Below are 18355 nucleotides of genomic sequence, written 5' to 3'. Positions count from 1 at the left end.
TCTGTTTTCCCAATAGAACTTATGATAACTTAAAGGGGTTGTAAAGGTATTTTTTTCCCTAAATAGCTTCCTTTACCTTAGTGCAGTCCTCCTTCACTTACCTCATCCTTAGATTTTGCTTTTAAATGTCCTTATTTCTTCTGAGAAATGCTCACTTCCTGTTCTTCTGTCTGTAACTCACCATCGTAATGCGAGGCTTTCTCCCTGGTGTGGAGAAAGCCTCTTGAGGGGGGAGGGGGCGAGCAAGAGTGTCAGGACACTCTCTACTTTGCAGATAGAGAAAGGAGCTGTGTTTTAGTGGGCGTCCTGACACTCCTGCTCGCCCCCTCAAGAGGCTTTCTCCACACCAGGGAGAAAGCCTTGCATTACAGTGTGTAGTTACAGACAGAAGAACAGGAAGTGAGGATTTCTCAGAAGATATAAGGACATTTAAAACCAAAATCGAAGAATGAGGTAAGTGAAGGAGGACTGCACTAAGGTAAAGGAACAATTTTTTACCTTTACAACCCCTTTAAAATAAGGGCAATATTGTAATAATGATGCAGAAAATGCCTAATGGCATGTGCCATGTCAGTCAAATATATACACAACATTCTGGTTCTCGTACCAAAATTCAGACAGTCAGGGACAAAGGGGGCCCTCACTCCAAGATTTTTAAAAAAATTGGGAATTATTTAGTAAATGATCAAAAGGGCTCTATTAACAGATAATGCATAGGCAAACTAAGAACCAGTTGTAAGTATATCATCTATCATGCTTCCCAACCATGGTTTCCGGTGAGTGTGGAAATAACAGAGCTTTCAGTTCTCACTTATTAATAAATGTGCAAGCTCTGGGGCTCTCAATCTCATCTATGCTTCACGTATGAGTCACTGACCTGTAACAAGTAGGCAAGCCATTGAAATTGTAAATCTTAACTTCTGGGTCTGTTGCAATTATGTGCTGTGGCTCCTAGACTAATACAGTGTATAGCTTGGCAACCATGTACTCAGAATTAAAAAAATATGCATATATATATATATATATATATATATATATATATATATATATATATATATATGCTCATTTATCACGGTGGGACAAAACTGTCGATGTTACCTCTCAACCACTTTCCAGGGACAATACAGACAGGTATTATTTTAAATGTCTTCACATGCCTATTATAATCCCATAGTCTGACTTATAGACTTATAAGGTTATATCTCCTAGTAGAAATTGTTTTAATGATCACGATTTGTCCAGTCAGATGCCCAAGAAAGTATACTTACTCTTGCTCCATCATTGCCAGCTGTACCTTCAGAACCTTTTTCTCCCATACCGCCCTAATAAAAAATAAATACATATATATATAATATAGTTATTTGCTCTATCCTAAGAAAAAGAAATAGCAAAGGACAGCACAAAGGAATACTTACTCTGTCACCTTTTGGGCCTGATGTTCCAGCTATCCCTCTTTCTCCAGGCATACCTTGCAGACCAGGTGGTCCAACATCTCCAGATGTTCCAGTTGGACCTGGACTTCCCTAGAATCACACATTTAATATTTGTTGATAGTAAATATACTTTAGTACAATACCATTTAAATTACCAAACAAAATGTGATAAATATTGACGTAGAGTAAACAAGCATGGGTAAATAAAATATGTTGTGCATTTAGGAAGTAGTGATAGTTCTATGAAATAAAAATCCATAAAAATCTAAATTTGAATACATAAAAATGTTTAATTATATTGATTGTTTCTGAAACAACACATATTGCCAGTGAATGACTGTTCAACACTGTTGTCGAATTGAGCCCAATGAAGGTTTATACCTTATGACAGTGACAGCTACAAACATATAAAATGTGGTAATTTGAATGCTATTTTGAACAGGTGCAAGGTTTTATATATACATTTTTATCCTTTACTTTACATTCTTAATTATGTCCCTAAAAAATGTAATTTACCTTTGGTCCATCAGGTCCATGACCTCCAGCCATACCCTTTTCACCTTGAAGTCCTGAAGCGCCTGGTTCTCCTCTTTCACCGGGATTACCACGCTCTCCCTACATGAAATAATTTAATTAATTTTTCCACTGAATAATAAACCTCATATGCAAATGTTATATTATGTATAATAGCAATTTATAAGCAGCACTTACTCTTGGACCAAGGGGACCTGCAGCTCCAGAATCTCCAGGAACTCCCTAAATGAAAAACAAAATTTGATATTAAAATATCAATGCCATCTCTTTTTTTACTGTCTAACTATGAATCTTAAGCTAATTTATGTACATTTTACTTTTTTTATTCAATTTCTATATGGTAATATAGACATTTTATCAACCTACATGTTTCAGAATTATTAAAGTTTATAAATTAAAAATAACGTTTTTGAGGTTCTGTGTGCTGCTTAATCTGCTACTTAACTAATTCTACTATTACACAAATTTCTATTTAACCGCTTCCAGACCACCCGCTGTTGATTGACAGTGGCAAAATGGCTCCCCTGCACGAATTGCCGTAACTGTACGGCGGCCGCTCTAAGGGGATTAGGGCACGAGCATGCTCCGGCCGCGTCACTGAGGAGCAGTGCCTGGCGGGGTGCGATGTCCTCCTGCACACTCATTATCGCGTCCTGTCAGGTGAGAGAAGACAGATCGTGTGTTCCTAGTACATAGGAACACCGATCAGTCTCCTTCCCTAGTCAGTCCCACCTCCTCTACAGTTAGAACACACACAGGGAACACAGTTAACCCCTTGATCGCCCCTAGTGTTAACCCCTTCCCTAGCAATGACATTTATACAGTATTCAATGGCTATTTAAAGCACTAATCCCTATATGAATGTCAGTGGTCCCAAAATAGTGTCAAAAGTGTCCAATCTGTCAGCCGCAATGTCACAGTCCTGATAAAAATCGCAGATCGCCACCATTACTAGTAAAAAATAAGAAAAAATTCCATAAATCTATCTTTTAGACGCTATAACTTTTGTGCAAACATATCTATATTCGCTTATTGCGATTTTTTCGAATTGGGATATTTATTATAGCAAAAAAAAAAAAAAACGCAAAGGTGATCAAATACTACCAAAAGAAAGCTCTATTTGTGAGGAAAAAGGGACATAAATTTTGTTTTTGGTACAACGTTGCACGACCTCGTAATTGTCAGTTAAAGTGTCGCAGTGCTGTATCGTACAAAAATGGCCCGGTCAGGAAGGGGGCAAATCCTTCCAGCAGCAAAAATTTGAGAGCTGGTTCTCAAATTTTCCGATGGGAAAAGTTCTTGTCGGAAATTCCGATCGTCTGTATGCAATTCCGACGCACAAAAAAACATGCATGCTCTGAATCAATTTGACGCATGCTCGGAATCATTGAACTTCAATTTTCTCGGCTCATTGTAGTGTTGTACGTCACCACATTCTTGACGGTCGGAACTTGCGACAACATTTGTGTGAGCCAAAAATTCAGTCGGAAAAAAATCCACGGTTTTCTTGTCGGAATTTCCAATCGTGTGTACGCAGCATAACGCTTATCTCATAATTTTGCTGTTACGTTCCTTGTTGATATTTTGGTATGTTTAACTGATATTATAAAAGTTACTTTGCAGTATATTGGCCATCCTCAAGATGGCTCACAACAAGGCTCATAATCCTTACATATTTGAAAGTAGAGACTACAAACTGATACTAAGCCAGCTAGCAATTGTTAGTTTGGTCTCAAACACCTCCATTTTGGAGTTTTTCCATATGTATCACATGTACTCGAGCTGGTGTGCAATAGGCTTATCTTGATATTAGATACTTAGAAAGCTAGAAACAAAAGGTACGTTCACCATACTTCTGCATGAACAGCTATAGGCTGTCACAAGGAGTTTTTATATATTAAGGGTAATGTTCTCATATTTGGATTCCCTGGCAAAGCCCTCAGGTAGATCCATTGTAATTTTAGGTTGTTTCTACTAATCATTTTCTTTCATATTTATAAACTGCAAACACATGACAAATGTATTACCTCGTCACCTGGCTTCCCAGTCTCTCCAGGAGGACCTGGTGGACCTGGTAATCCCTGTAGAAAAAAAATAGCTGTAATGCTTAAACAAGAAGATGACGCTAATTTATGTACATATAGACTTATACATTAAGGTTTTTTAAGGTTACAAAAATTCTAATGGGAGATACAAATACCAAATAATAACAATATACACAACAAAAATACCTGGAATCCTGTAGGACCTGGTGACCCTTGTTCCCCTCTCTCTCCTGCAGGTCCCTTAATATAAACAATGACATTGGTTTAAAAATTATAGTCAGAATACATTATGCAGAGTAATAAAAATAGTATTTATGTGGTTCACTACTTACAGATGGACCACCAGGACCAGATGGGCCAACTTCACCATCTTTTCCAGGAGCTCCCTATGGAAAATAAAGGCATGTTGGAAATAGAAGCTTCAACTCATAAATAATTTTTGTTTTATACCAATATCTTTATGTCACTTTGTTACTATGAGCATAGTGGGGGGAATTTACTAAAACTGGAGCGTGAAAAATATGGTGCAGCTTCCAGGTTTTGTTGAAGCATTTATAGTGACTTTTTCACATAATCCAAAACGAAAACGATGGCACGCGCTCAAGTAACGAATTTAGATACTCACCTCCCCCTCTGCCTGCACTGAAATACATATCCTGCAGTATTGATATGTGCTGTTGTTCTTTCCCCACCTATATTACTACCGAACACAATAGTGATATGTGGATCAAACCACAGAGCACAGGAGTACCAGGAATTTATGGAGGTGTGAATTTTTTTAAAGATTCTTCAGCCAGTGATTTATTTCACTTTTGTAGACATTACTGGCTGTGTGAGAAGTGTGTATCTAGTGTGTGTAGAAAAAATATTTTTTGCAAGGGATCTTTAGTTTACTTTTTTTGGATTTAGTTAAAAGTCCCTTTAAGGCTTATACTCAATATAAGATACAATTCTTAGTTCTTAACATTGGGAGATTTGTCTTCACTTAGAACAGTAAGTGGTGGGCGTTTCCACAGGACACAGAAAGCTTCTAAAACAGTAGCATCTCTCCAATGGTATACAGATATAAAACCCAAAAGAAGTTCTAACTCTTCCCCACCTTCAAGACTATGTTACATGTTTTATCCATATTTAGGGTAACATAGTACCAAGCAGACCACCCCTCTCCAAACTGATCCCCTGCAGCAGCTATGAGGTTTACAATGGGTATGGCGGTGACAGGCTTCGCAGGCATATGTGCCTCATTCATTTACAGAGGTCTGTGAATGGATAAAATAGCTGGAGGAAGAGTGTACAGGCATTGCACCTGTGATCCACTAAACATGGCTGAAGTGCTTTTCCCAAAAATAATAAATGTTAAAAAAAGTGAATTTTTTTTTTTTTTGCAAAAGGTGAACTTAGGAAAACTTTGAAAATGTATAAATCAATGCTTAAAGTAACAAGCAACCATAAATCAAATACAATGTAAAACACACCCTTTGTCCAGGAACTCCTGCACTGCCTTGTTCACCTGGCTTGCCAGGATCTCCCTGTAAAAAAAAACACAATTAAAATGTTAATTTGTTTATCAAAAAAAAATTAATACTGTTTGTGTATTTAGGTAAATAACTTGAGTTCATACACTGTTGCCTTTTGGGCCTGCAGGCCCCATGGTACCAGTTTCACCACGAATTCCAATTGGACCAGGAGGACCTGGACGGCCATCTTCTCCAGAAGCTCCCTACAAAAAGCCAACAAACAAAATATCAAAATTTAAAAAACAAAATAAAATTGCAGTCCCAATCTTTAAATATTTATATGTAGGACTGTTTACAACTTTCTACCTAATAAGGATAAAAATAAATTAAAGTAAATAAAAACCTTGAAACCTGTACTAGAAAGAGTAATACCTAGTTTAAGGGATTCTGCTACTTAAGGCTTCATTTTTTAGGAAATCTGATGATAGCCAGCAGAGAGGCAGCATGAATGACGTTTTCATTGAGTTTTGAGTATATTGGATGGTAAAAATAAATATAATTTGTATTGCTATTACAATGCTGATGTTATAAAATTAAAGGGTATGCTGAGACTACAGATATTATTTAACCCAATTCCTTAATAACACTTAACACTCTTAATAACACATAATGTATCACTTAATACACTAGACCTGACCCTAATACTTACCCTAACCTTAACCTCCAACCTAAATCTTACATTTTCAGAAATAGATTCCAAGGGACATAATGAATGTGACATCAGGAAGTAACCTATCAAGCCTGAGTTAATTCTTTTCAAAGGGAGAATGAGATTTTCTTGGTTGCTATGTGTGAAGGAACATGTACATTAAAGACTAAGAAATCTGAAAAAAAAATAGGATGTGATTGTGAACATAACCTTTTCTTATAACTGTCTTCTCTATTGTCATCCATGTGCCCATTATAATGGAATCATAATGAGTTTTCCTCATTATTCTAGCTATTCTCAACATGAAATGTTACAATATTCTTGCTGTCATTGTTCATGCAAAGTGTGCACCACCTCCATTTGGTTTTATAAATTGCAATAGTTAATAATTTGCAGGATGCTTTTTTTTTAACCAATGGGTGACTTACCAGTGGACCTGGCTTTCCCTCTGGACCTTGGACTCCTGGATTTCCAGTCAAACCCTGTAAATTATAGAAGATATAGTTATATACTAGCTATGCGGTTTTACAACTGTACTTTAATTTCACATTTCTATTTGGAAATATTCTGTACAATAGGGCAGCAGAACACAGAGTATGTTTTTCATTATAAACATATTGCGAACCACTTCGCTATGCAAGGAATGATAAAAAAGTCATGATCTGGTCAAATGTATTTAAGGTTAAACTAGTACTGGAGTGATAAAATAATTTAAAGATCACATAAAGGCAATTTGAAAAATAAGTTATAGAACCATTTCTTAATAATATAACCAACTTCAGAAATAAATGATGGTATATATTGGTGTGCTCAGTACATGAATATATATATGTTCTCATTATCTAATTTTAGATGTAATCAGGTGAATCTAAAATACTACCCTATATACCCTATAATATTACCCTACTACCATCTAACAAACAAGCAGTTTTGTTTTATTGAAAGTAACATCTAAAATGCTTTTAAAACTAAACATCATGAGTACACCCTGTAGTAATTGTTTGTTTTTCAAATAAAAAAATGTATGCAAAGTTTTAAAAATGACATCAAAGATCACTTAATAAATCTGTAAATCAATGTAAAAACAAAAGACCATTTTAATTTTCCTTCAAAACAGTGAACAATATGGTGAATAGGCATACCCTCATACCTTAGAACAATTTAAATCCTACACCAATTGACCTCTTTCTATTAAGTTGTCAATTTCTAGGGGTCCTAAGATGCTGTCTATGTTTATTTTATATAAGTAAATGATAAAGCTGGCTGGAGATATGACATTTGTTCATCCTTTAATGCATCACCATCCCAGTAGAGCCTGATGTACTCTCCTCTCAGGCTCAGCTGACAGGTGCTAGTGGTTTACATGTTGTGAAATACTTATTCTTTTTACTCCTTAGAAAAGGGAATGAATGCATTCCCCACTCACTGTGTTTTCCACCAATTAAATGTTCGTTATCACAGCCAGCCCTGTAGAGCCTGATCTTCACATGGCCATCTGATGTAATGCTTGAATTATGTTATTCCCTTTCAAAAATCTATGTATAGTTACCCCAAGGAAAGGCATGCAGTACATTGTCTTTTCCGAATGTCTCCTATAGTGTTTATTGAGTACAGGCTGGGCTGGGACAAGGGGATATCAGGAGTGAACCCATGTGGGGTAGGGAGGCGCCACATGGTGAGATCCTCCTGCTACAGCTACTAGAGTAGTGACAGTGAACTCCCTACAGGAGTAGTGACTGAAGCAGAGAGCTGTGAGGAGAAATGGACTGTGCTCTTTGCCCCTCCGGCTCCTCTCTCCTGTCAGAGCAATGCTCCTTGATATAGGAGGTGATGCAGGAACACTGACAGATTGGGACTGTGCATGATTTAAATACTGCCACTTATCTCCTACCTAGACTGCTCCTCTCTCAGCAGCATGGGGGATTTTTCTCTGGGAGAGGGGATTTGGGAACATATAGTTTGTGCTAGGAGGGGGCTTTAGGGTTGGGGGAGGGGGATGGAGGGGATTTGTGCTAGGAGAGGAAATTTGGGGGGGTAAGGATTTGTGCTAAGAGGTGGGATGGGGAGGATTTGAGCTAGCAAGTGTGATTTGGTCACAGGGAAGATTTGTGCTGTGAAGGGTAAATTGGAGATTGGGATTTGTGCTAGCATTTAAGCTAAGAGGGAGGATTTGGGGGAGGATTTGTGCTTTGAGGGGAGAGCTGTGCTAGGAGGGGAAATTAGGGGGGAGAGGATTTGTGCTAGGAGTGATTTTTGGTGGGTAAGCATTTGTGCTAGAAGAGGGAGATTTGAGCTGCAAGGGAGGTTTGGGGGAAATTTCTGGTGCATGGAGGGGGGATTTGTACTGGAATAAGGGAAAACATTTGCATTTTTGTTAGGGGAGAATTTTTGCTTGCAGAGGGAATTTATGCCTAGAGTGTTGAACGTGCAGATTAGTGCTGGATTTTTTGGGGGGCGGGGGGATTTTTTGCTAGGACAGAATTCTCACATATCGTGGGGGAAGGGGCACAATTATTCATCTTCACCCTGGACAGCAGTAACCTTGTCCTGACACTGAGTATAGGTGTAAGGACTTTTATTGTGTGAAACTTACTCTGGCACCAGGAAGTCCTGGCTCTCCAAGACGACCAGGATCCCCAGTAGCCCCTTTAGGTCCCGAGGTTCCTGCAATTCCACGTTCACCTTGAGCTCCCTGAATAAGAAATCAATGAAAATAAAAAAAAACTTCATTAAAAATTGCAACTGAGCTAGAGTTTAATGTTAAACATAGTATAAGTAACATAATTTATTTTCCCATGTTTAAAATTAATATTAAAATTCATATATGCTAATGCAAATTAGCTTTAAAATTATATTTTAAAATAAAAAGGATAATTTATAGGTTCAGTACATGCATTGTATTCGGATTGCATGCCATGGATTACAGCAGTTAGGAGTTAGCACATAAGATTAATAACTCTGTACTACATAAGTCCATTAGTGGCAGCGCTTAATGCATTATATGTTTGGATCTTTCATATGTTAAAACTTTCTTTGATTATTAAATAATACAGCGCAACAGAAGAAGTAGGTACATGCAAAGATGACTGGGCGTTCTAATAACTCCCAGGTGGGCAGGAGAGAATTTGGTAATTTATTGCTATTGAAGTAAAATAAAAGGCTGGGGGCTCATTTAGCCCACCAAGCATTGCCTATAAATAAATTAACACTTTTGGATAGCCAGAGCTTTAAACCTAAAGCACCCGTTGATTATAAATATAATGAAATTACATGGTGAAAAAATATATTATCAAATGGTAATTTTAGGAAGAAAGGGCTATGGGGGCCTAATGTGTGTGTGTGTTGTGTTTTCTAAGACAGATGAATTGGAAGTATAATAAAACCAAGTTTTTTACCTTAGGCCCAGGTAAACCATCTGATCCAGGGAAGCCTCGATTACCAGGTGCACCCTGATAGGAATATCAGAAAGGTAAATGATTAATGAAAATACAACAAAAGTAATATGAAATGGTAGCATTTTTTTCCTTGAGGTCGTACTAAATTGCACAACAAACTTGCTTGCCCCCTTTCACTTCCTGTAAAATTGATAAAAATACACCTATATCACTTTTAGATTAAGATTTCCCTTTATCGTTTGACCTGGTAAAATCTATTCACTCCTTTAACACTATCACAGGAATAGAAAACTAGGGGAAATTTCTAAACCCCTTGAGACCCTTGAGAGTAATAAAAAACGTGACTCTGACTTTTCTCCACTTTACTAAACAAAGGTGTTTTTTAGCTGTTCATATTAGAGCTATTCACACCTACTTCCTGTTTTCATGTTGGAGTACAGATAGTTAGAAAAAATCTCTCTAATAGGGACAAAGAAATAAAAACATCACAGGGGTTCTAGCCCTTCCATACTGTATGAAAAAAAAAAACTAAAATAATTTGCTAAATTTCAGTTTAAAATTTTTAGTTGAGCATATGATAACCATGATTGACTTTTCACTGGCAAAGAAGCAGGTTAAAAACATAATAAACAAAAAACAGGGGTGTGCATGCCCCACACCAATGGCCAATAAGAGAGAATCGACCTTTGTTGGTTATAAAGTATATAATGGATAGAAAAAAAGAGAAACAAATGAGTGTATGTGTCACATACTTTATAAACAACAAGGGTTGGTTCTATCTTATTGGCCATTGATGCATGGGCATGCGCACCCCTGTTTCTTGTCTTTCTAGTAAAATTACTAGCCAGCTTAAGAGGATTTTGTAAATTATAGTAGGAAATTTGTTTAGTAACAAAAACTTAATAGGGCAGAGATCATTACGCTAGGAAAGCAAAGTATTTGTTTTGTCCAAAGCAACCTATAGAATTCCAGCTGTTCTGTTCATGAACAAACCCTGGGTGAATCCATATGGTTAAGAAATATATATATCTGCCTGCCCTATATACAGAAAAAACATTTCAATCATTTTACAAACATGGCCCTTTTCATTACTGGATGAAAGAGTGATTTCAGTTCCAAACTAAATATTTATTTTACTAGAAAACAGAAAACACTTTCAAAAGCATACAACAAATGTAATTTCTTTTTGACGTGTAAAACCCTAGCTGTGTCAGGAACACATAACTACATACTTACAAATCAAGCATGTGTTCTATAATATGTAATAAATTCAAAATAGTTAAACATTTTAATGATTTTTATTTCAAAAGAATATTGTATTATGGCTTTTCATACCCTTTCTCCAACTGGGCCTGGTGGCCCAATTGATCCTGTGTCTCCACGGGGACCTCTTTTACCTTCTTCTCCTTGTGGACCAATTGCGCCTTGTGGACCATGGGGACCCTGGATAAGTAGCAGAGAGTATTACTAAACAATAATACTGAGATTAAATAACTTTTTTTTTTTCATAACTGTTACACAAATTCCCACTTACACCCTAAAATATAATAACTATAATATTTAATAAATATATTTACTTACAGGTTCGCCTTTGGGACCACCTTCACCTTTAAAACCAGCAACACCAGGATCGCCCTTTAAAAAAATAAACAAACCATGTATTTCTTTGTGCCAATTATTTGTTGTATAAAAAATTGAGAACCTAGACAAGGACCATAGAACATCATGACCCAAAAGACCACACATAAAGCAGATGGAAGTTCCAGAGCTACGTTGGTCCTTAATTAAGTTTATAAGGAAGTCATGTAAGATAATGCTAAAACACTAGATATTACATTTTCTCTTTTATAGCTAGCATTGCATACTTTATAGTGCTTCTGAATCCTGCATGTCTTTGATAGTTTAATGTCATCATTTACATTCCGTTTGTGAGGATCCTTTAGAAGTAGATTGAGGTGTGCAACCCTTGTCTGATGTGGGGTTTTGAATTCCGCTTCCATTTTCCTCTTTTAAGCATGGCATACACACAGTTCTTTCATTCAACCAGCGGGTTGAGTGAAAAAAAAAACGCACAGATCAGCGCATCCACATAAACAATATATTCTAATAGAAGGGAGACCCCCTCCTGTCAGTATACAGAGATCAGCACTGCAGCATTGGCTGCAAGCGCTGATCGAATACAGAGGACCAAAAGAAACCGGCTGACTTTTGGTCCTGTGTACCTGACTTTAGACTAAAAGGCTGAAACACACAGGCTAAAGGCACGGGTGTACACAGGCTAAAAGGCTGGTATACACGGGCTGAATATTGGCCAGAGTGTACAGCAGCCTGTCTAACACCTGGCTTCTGTTAAATGGGCATGCTGGAAAACCAGGCTTAAGAGATAAGTTCACTTTTTTTTTTCTAAATTCCAGCTCCCCTATGCACCAATGTAGGAATGTATTTCCTTCTTCTAGGCCAGTAATGGTGAACCTTGGCACCCCAGATGTTTTGGAACTACATTTCCCATGATGCTCGTGAACTCTGCAGTGTAGTTGAGCATCATGGGAAATGTAGTTCCAAAACATCTGGGGTGCAAAGGTTCGCCATCACTGTTCTAGGCTATCTGCAATTGTGGCGTGTACTATTATGTCCTAAAGGAACATTGAACATAAATACATCAGCATGCTTCTACTTCAAATCCTAGAAGAAGGAAATACATACACCAGAAACAAAAGAATTCCCCTCTTTTCTGCTGTCTCTGAAACATGTTGGTTCCATTGTAATCACAACTCCTGCTTTACTTTGTCCAGAAGTTGATTGTGTTAGCAATTAGTAGTAGCTGTATTTCTGTAACCATCCTTTATATTATTTAACTACTTTAGACCCGGGCCATAGTAAAAAGACAGCCTCAAGGTGGCTCTACAAATCCGGGAGGCCGTCTTTATACGGCCTCAGGTCCTCCGGCCACTGGGGTGCACGGCACGTCACCGAGATGCCGATGCGCGTGCCAAAAGTGTCCGATGTGTCTGCCATAATATCGCAGTCCTGACAAAAATTTGCAGATCGCCGCCATTACTAGTAAAAAATAAATTTAAGAAATTTCAGAATTCTATCCCCTATTTTGTAGCCACTATAACTTGGCCTGGGCAGGAAGAGGGTATATGTGCTCTGTAAGCAAGTGATGCAAGCTACTTTTTTTTTTACTTGTTTTAAATCATTTAGAATACCTTGCTATATGCTATAATAAGTAATTACAGTTTTGCTTTTGTTTGCTTTTTAATTTATTCTTCAATGCATAAGAGATATTCCTGTATGTTTATGTTAAAATCAAAAATAGATTTTGGTTCAAACTACTATTCAAACTACTGTTGTTAAAACATGTTCAACACAATCTCTCATAACCCTGATGAAGAAGATTTTCCATGTTGTCGTTTGGCAAAAATGACAAAATACTCCATCTATCAGCAAAGAAAAATCTTGTTTTATTCAACACAGGTGTTGTATCTCCAGACCAGAGTGGTGTGCTCCCCATCTCTTCTCTTCTATTCCAATCAGTTTAACCTAAACCTATGGCTTTCCAATTCTATGCTTGTGTGAGAAACACACCCTTCTAAGCCTTGTGGATTTTGATTTGCGCATGCTTATGTTTTTCCTCCTGTCAGTGGCCAGGAAATGTAAGTAGGACATGTTTGTTATTTGAAAAATATAAGAACCTTTACAATCACTTTAACAAGAATTTAGTCCATGTAGTCTGGAGGTAGGAGCACTGCAAAGGTATTTTTATCAGGTGCCCAGAGTTGGGTTTTAAACTAGACGGCAGCACAATGACTTAGGCTGTGTACACACGGTCAGTCAAAACCGATGAAAACGGACTGAAGGACCTTTTCATCGGTCCAAACCGATTGTGTGTGGGCCCCATCGGTCAGTTAACCTTCGATCAAAAAAATTTAGAACTTGCCTTAAAATTGAACCGATGGATGCCTAACTGATAGGTCAAAACCGATGGTTAGTATGCCAAAGCATTGGTTAAAAACCTGTGCATGCTCAGAATCAAGTCGACGCATGCTTGGAAGCATTGAACTTTTTTTCAGCATGTCGTTGTGTTTTACGTCACCGCGTTCTGACACGATCGGTTTTTGAACTGATGGTGTGTAGGCACATCAGACCATCAGTCAGCTTCCTTCAGACCGTTCTCATCGTATGGACCGATCGTGTGTACAGGGCTTTAGTGGTTAGTACTCCTGCCTTGCCGCACTAGGGTCCTTTGTATGAATCTTAACTAGAACACTATCTGCATGGAGTTTGCCAATTCTTCCTTGGTAAGGTTTTACTCCCACACTCCCTTGTTTGGGTGGGTTTCCTCTTGTACTCCAAACACATGCTGGTAGGTTAGTTTTCTCCTGTCTAAAAATTGGCCTTAGTGTATGTATATATGCATGTGAGCTAGACTGTAACCTCTTTGGGGCAGGGACTGATGATGTGCATTTACAATATGTAAAATGGAACAATAGTGATATATAAATACATGTAATAAATAAAAACTGCATATTTACCTCCTTCACTTTTAGTGGATTTGGTTGTAATAAACAGATTTTCTTGTCTCTTGACCCATTATTAAAAGTTAGACTTTTGCTTGGGGTGGAGACACTAAGCATATGGTGTCATTCTTTTCAATTAGTTGTTCTTTTCCTCATATCATTTAAAAAATAATCAGATGGTCTTTAATGAATTAAAGTTACTATAAAATACCTGACCTGCCAATTCAGTACATCTACCCTGTACAACATTACACAAACTACCGTACTTTCTGTATTGTATGAATGTTTTGTCAACTTCTATGAAAACTGCATTATATCATAATTTGTTTATTATATTTACCGCTGAGCCACGAATACCAGGTGCTCCAGTACTTCCTTGAGGTCCTGGAGATCCAGGTGGTCCTATAAGGCCAGGAGAACCTGCAACACCAGGAACACCCTAGAACCAGAGACATACACATTTTATAAGAGAACATTCTAACCAGCAATTCACTGACAAAAATAATTTAAATATTAGACAAATTACTTACAGAAGGTCCTTTAGCACCACCCGTGCCATCAGTTCCAAGGGCACCCTGCAACCATATGCTTTAGTTAAAATTCTACATGCAATACGATTTTTAGCTTGTTTAAGTAAAACATGTAGTATGCAGTCATTATTCAGTCTTATACAAAAGGAGTTTTTATTGCTACTATAAGATTTAATTTGAGCTATGGCCACTTAATATGCAAGGTTCTCTTTTATTTCAAATTATTACATACTTAAAACTGACTTACTGGAAGACCTGATGAACCAGCTGGTCCTTGTGATCCAGTCTCCCCTCTTGATCCTTGGGGTCCTTCAGGGCCTCGTGCTCCTGTTGGTCCAGCTTCACCCTTGAATAAAAAAAAAATATATATATACACATGGAAATTTTGTATTTAGTCAAACAAACAGAAGGATATACCTCATATTTAGTCATCCTGAATAAGTGCTATAACATAAAAGTGGAGGTAAGACAATGCAAATGGAGGTTGTTATTACAATATCTATCTGGCTGAACTTCTATTCTATTTCGGTGACTTCATTTAGGCTTTAATGTATAAATGCAACATGGGATAGATTAATCTATACAGCTATTAGGAGTCTTCAGTTAAGCTTTCTATAGTGTAGAATGGCATCTACAATTGTTAAAGCACATTAGGAACCCTTAGCAGTTATTTTTTCCCCCCTTTAGTTTCTTGCAAAATCTGCATCCCACCTTTACCACCCTGCCTTTTAGAAATGTGGTTTCTATGTTGAATGGTCCTACTTTTTTATTCTCTGTTTGGCTTTGCTCTTTTAGTTCTGTATGCTATTCTGAAGTTTGTATGTGCTTCCAAAACATCATGCCTTCTTGCCTCTTTTCCGAACCAATATGTCCTATGTGTCTAACTCCATGTCCCTGTCCTGTCCTACAACAACTAAAGTATCTCTGCTATGTTCCCCATCTCAATTAACCTTTACTCTGCTTTTGTATATGTTTTATGATCTTCACCTTGTGTATAATGCATATTTTTTTTTTTTTTGCACAACACCTCCATTTGCTTAGTATAGGTGTGGCTTCATCGTGTTGAGAGTCTTTTGAATATCTGAGTAGAGTTAAGCATACACTACCTGGAAAGTCAGCAGCTATAGGACCAAGTGTACACTAATAGCTAGATTCAGTAAGAGTTAGGTCAGCGTATCAGTAGATACGCCGACCTAACTCAGAATCTGCGCCGACCTAAGTTTAAGTGTATTCTCAAACAGAGATACACTTAAACCTATCTAAGATACGACGGCTTGCGACGTCCTATCTCAGGGTGCAATATTTAGGCTGGCCGCTAGGTGGCGCTTCCATTGCGGTCGGCGTAGAATTTGTAAATCACTAGATACGCCTATTCACGAACGTACGCCTGGCCGACGCAGTACAGATACGCCGTTTTCGTAACGCATTATCAGGCCTAAAGATAGTCCATCAAATAGTTGGAATAGTAATGTTAAAGTAAGGCCGCTGTTCCCGCGTTGAAATTCTAAAATTTTACGTCGTTTGCATAAGTCGTCCGTGAATAGGGATTTACGTCATTTACGTCCACATCGAAACCAATAGGCCCGTGTGGCATACGTTGCCGCAATGCACACTGGGATATGTAGGCGGACGGCGCATGCGCCGTTCGTAAAATACGTCAATAACGTCAGGTCAAGCTCCATTAACATAAAACACGCCCCCTCAGCTAAATTTGAATTAGGCGCCATTACGCCCGCCAGATTTACGCTACGCTGCCGTAACTTAGCAGGCAAGTACTTTGTGAATCATGTACTTGCCTCGCTAACTACCGGCGGCGTAGTGTAAACACGATACGCTACGCCACCGCAAAGTTAGGACGCCCTCTCTGAATCTAGCTATAAGACTATAGATCTTGAAGCTTTCTGATTAACCTCTTTGGCTCTCAGACATAAGACTGAAAAACAGAAGATTTTTATGCAATGTTATAATATCACATAATCACATCCGCATTCACCAACTGCAATACGTAAATATGTGTGCTAACCTTGGGTCAGGTGGTTCTCCTGGGACTTACATTGATTCTCTGACAAAGACCTCCAGTATGCAAGTAAACAAGTAAGCTTGCATCTACACTATTTTCTTGCATGGTGGGGTTGTCCCCCCTCAGCAACCCCATCTCTGGTTTTCTCCACTTTTTTTTCTCCTCCCTCTCTCTTTCCCCTACCTTGCTTCTAATGCCGCATACACACGATCGGTTCGTCTGATGAAAACGGTCTGATGGACCGTTTTCATCAGACGAACTGATCGTGTGTAGGCCCCATCAGTTTTTTTCCCATCGGTGAAAAAACGTAGAACCTGTTTTAAAATTATCTGATGGTTAAAAAAACGATAGAAAAAAAACGATCGTCTGTGGGGAAATCCATCGGTTAAAAATCAACGCATGCTCACAATCAAGTCGAAGCATGCTCGGAAGCATTGAACTTCATTTTTCTCAGCATGTCGTTATGTGTTTTACGTCACCGCGTTTTGACACAATTGGTTTTTTAACTGATGGTGTGTAGGCAAGACTAATGAAAGTAAAGCCACATACACACCATCAGATTATCTGCAGTTTTTTGTCTTCAGATTTACCAAAACCATATAATATGAGGTCAAACCTTCAGAGTTTCAATTTGTATGCAATCAGGCAGGCCCTTGTACTACATGGTTTTGGTAAATCTGAAGACAAAAATCTGCAGATAATCTGATGGTGTGTATGGGGCTTCAGCCTCATCGGATATCTGATGAAAAAATCCATCAACCATTTTCATCGGATGAACCGATCATGTGTACAGGGCATTAGACTCACTTCTGTTCCTCATCCACACCTACTTATATATCAAAAAACCTGGTGTGCCCCAGCATGGTATGGATATGTGTGACTGACGGAATACCTTTTCCAAGAGATGTTGATATAGCAACTAACAGTTCTAGTTTTCTAATGTGATGCATGTTTAACTATAACTATTTTTTTAAATTACCAATGTGTTTATCATTGTTAATCACAAGACACAATATATTCTTTTCTGAGAGATGTTGATTTGACAACCTACAGTTCTTTTTTTCTAATGTGATGCAGGTTTACCTATAAGTACTTGCTTAATCACAATTGTGTATGTCACTGCAAATCACGGGGTTGATTTACCAAAGGCAAATAGACTGTGCACTTTGCAAGTGCATTTTCACGCTGCATGGGCAGTTGCTCTAGAGCAGGGATCTTCAAACAACGGCCCTCCAGCTGTTGTGGAACTACAAGTCCCATGAGGCATTTTAAAACTCTGACATTCACAGACATGACTAGGCATGATAGGAATTGTAGTTCCTGAACAACTGGAGGGCCATAGTTTGAGGACCCCTGCTCTAGAGCATAGTTAGTTAATAAGAGGAAGCTCTGCTGCCCTCCATCATCCAATCATATGCATGCAAAAATGCATTTGTTTCCCCTTGTATGTGATTGGGCATTCTTTGTAAAGTGAAGCTTTACATCATTTACTAAGCTCTGGGACAACTGCACTTGAAAAGTGCACAGTCCATTGGCCTTTAGTAAATCAACCTCCAATATAGCTTGTTAAAATGTTTAATCCTGGTGTAAACATTTAAATAATAAAAAAAAAAGTTTGTGCTAGGGAAGACATTGTGTAACAATCATGGACCTCTATAGGTATCTATGGTACAGATACTTTCAGAACAGCAAATACATGAGAAAGGACTGGA

At 38.0% G+C, this 18355-nt stretch overlaps 1 protein-coding gene across 1 annotated transcript in view; it reads right to left on the bottom strand.

Moving 5' to 3' along the window:
• Positions 1 to 18355, bottom strand: part of COL5A2 (collagen type V alpha 2 chain) — a 225972-nt gene that overhangs the window by 41410 nt on the left and 166207 nt on the right. The window contains exons 19-35 of the mRNA XM_040357173.1: positions 14871 to 14969; positions 14624 to 14668; positions 14434 to 14532; positions 11155 to 11208; positions 10909 to 11016; positions 9574 to 9627; positions 8772 to 8870; positions 6607 to 6660; positions 5634 to 5732; positions 5488 to 5541; positions 4345 to 4398; positions 4199 to 4252; positions 3995 to 4048; positions 2145 to 2189; positions 1950 to 2048; positions 1416 to 1523; positions 1269 to 1322 (exon numbers count right to left, since the gene is read on the bottom strand). Of these exons, the coding sequence (XP_040213107.1) occupies positions 1269 to 1322; positions 1416 to 1523; positions 1950 to 2048; positions 2145 to 2189; positions 3995 to 4048; positions 4199 to 4252; positions 4345 to 4398; positions 5488 to 5541; positions 5634 to 5732; positions 6607 to 6660; positions 8772 to 8870; positions 9574 to 9627; positions 10909 to 11016; positions 11155 to 11208; positions 14434 to 14532; positions 14624 to 14668; positions 14871 to 14969 (1233 nt within the window). The remainder of the gene's footprint in view (positions 1 to 1268; positions 1323 to 1415; positions 1524 to 1949; positions 2049 to 2144; positions 2190 to 3994; positions 4049 to 4198; positions 4253 to 4344; positions 4399 to 5487; positions 5542 to 5633; positions 5733 to 6606; positions 6661 to 8771; positions 8871 to 9573; positions 9628 to 10908; positions 11017 to 11154; positions 11209 to 14433; positions 14533 to 14623; positions 14669 to 14870; positions 14970 to 18355) is intronic.

This window comes from Rana temporaria, chromosome 6 (assembly GCF_905171775.1).
Source record: "Rana temporaria chromosome 6, aRanTem1.1, whole genome shotgun sequence".
Classification (NCBI taxonomy): domain Eukaryota; kingdom Metazoa; phylum Chordata; class Amphibia; order Anura; family Ranidae; genus Rana; species Rana temporaria.
Note: the sequence above shows the minus strand (reverse complement) of the source record. Positions and strands in the feature narration are given on the sequence as shown.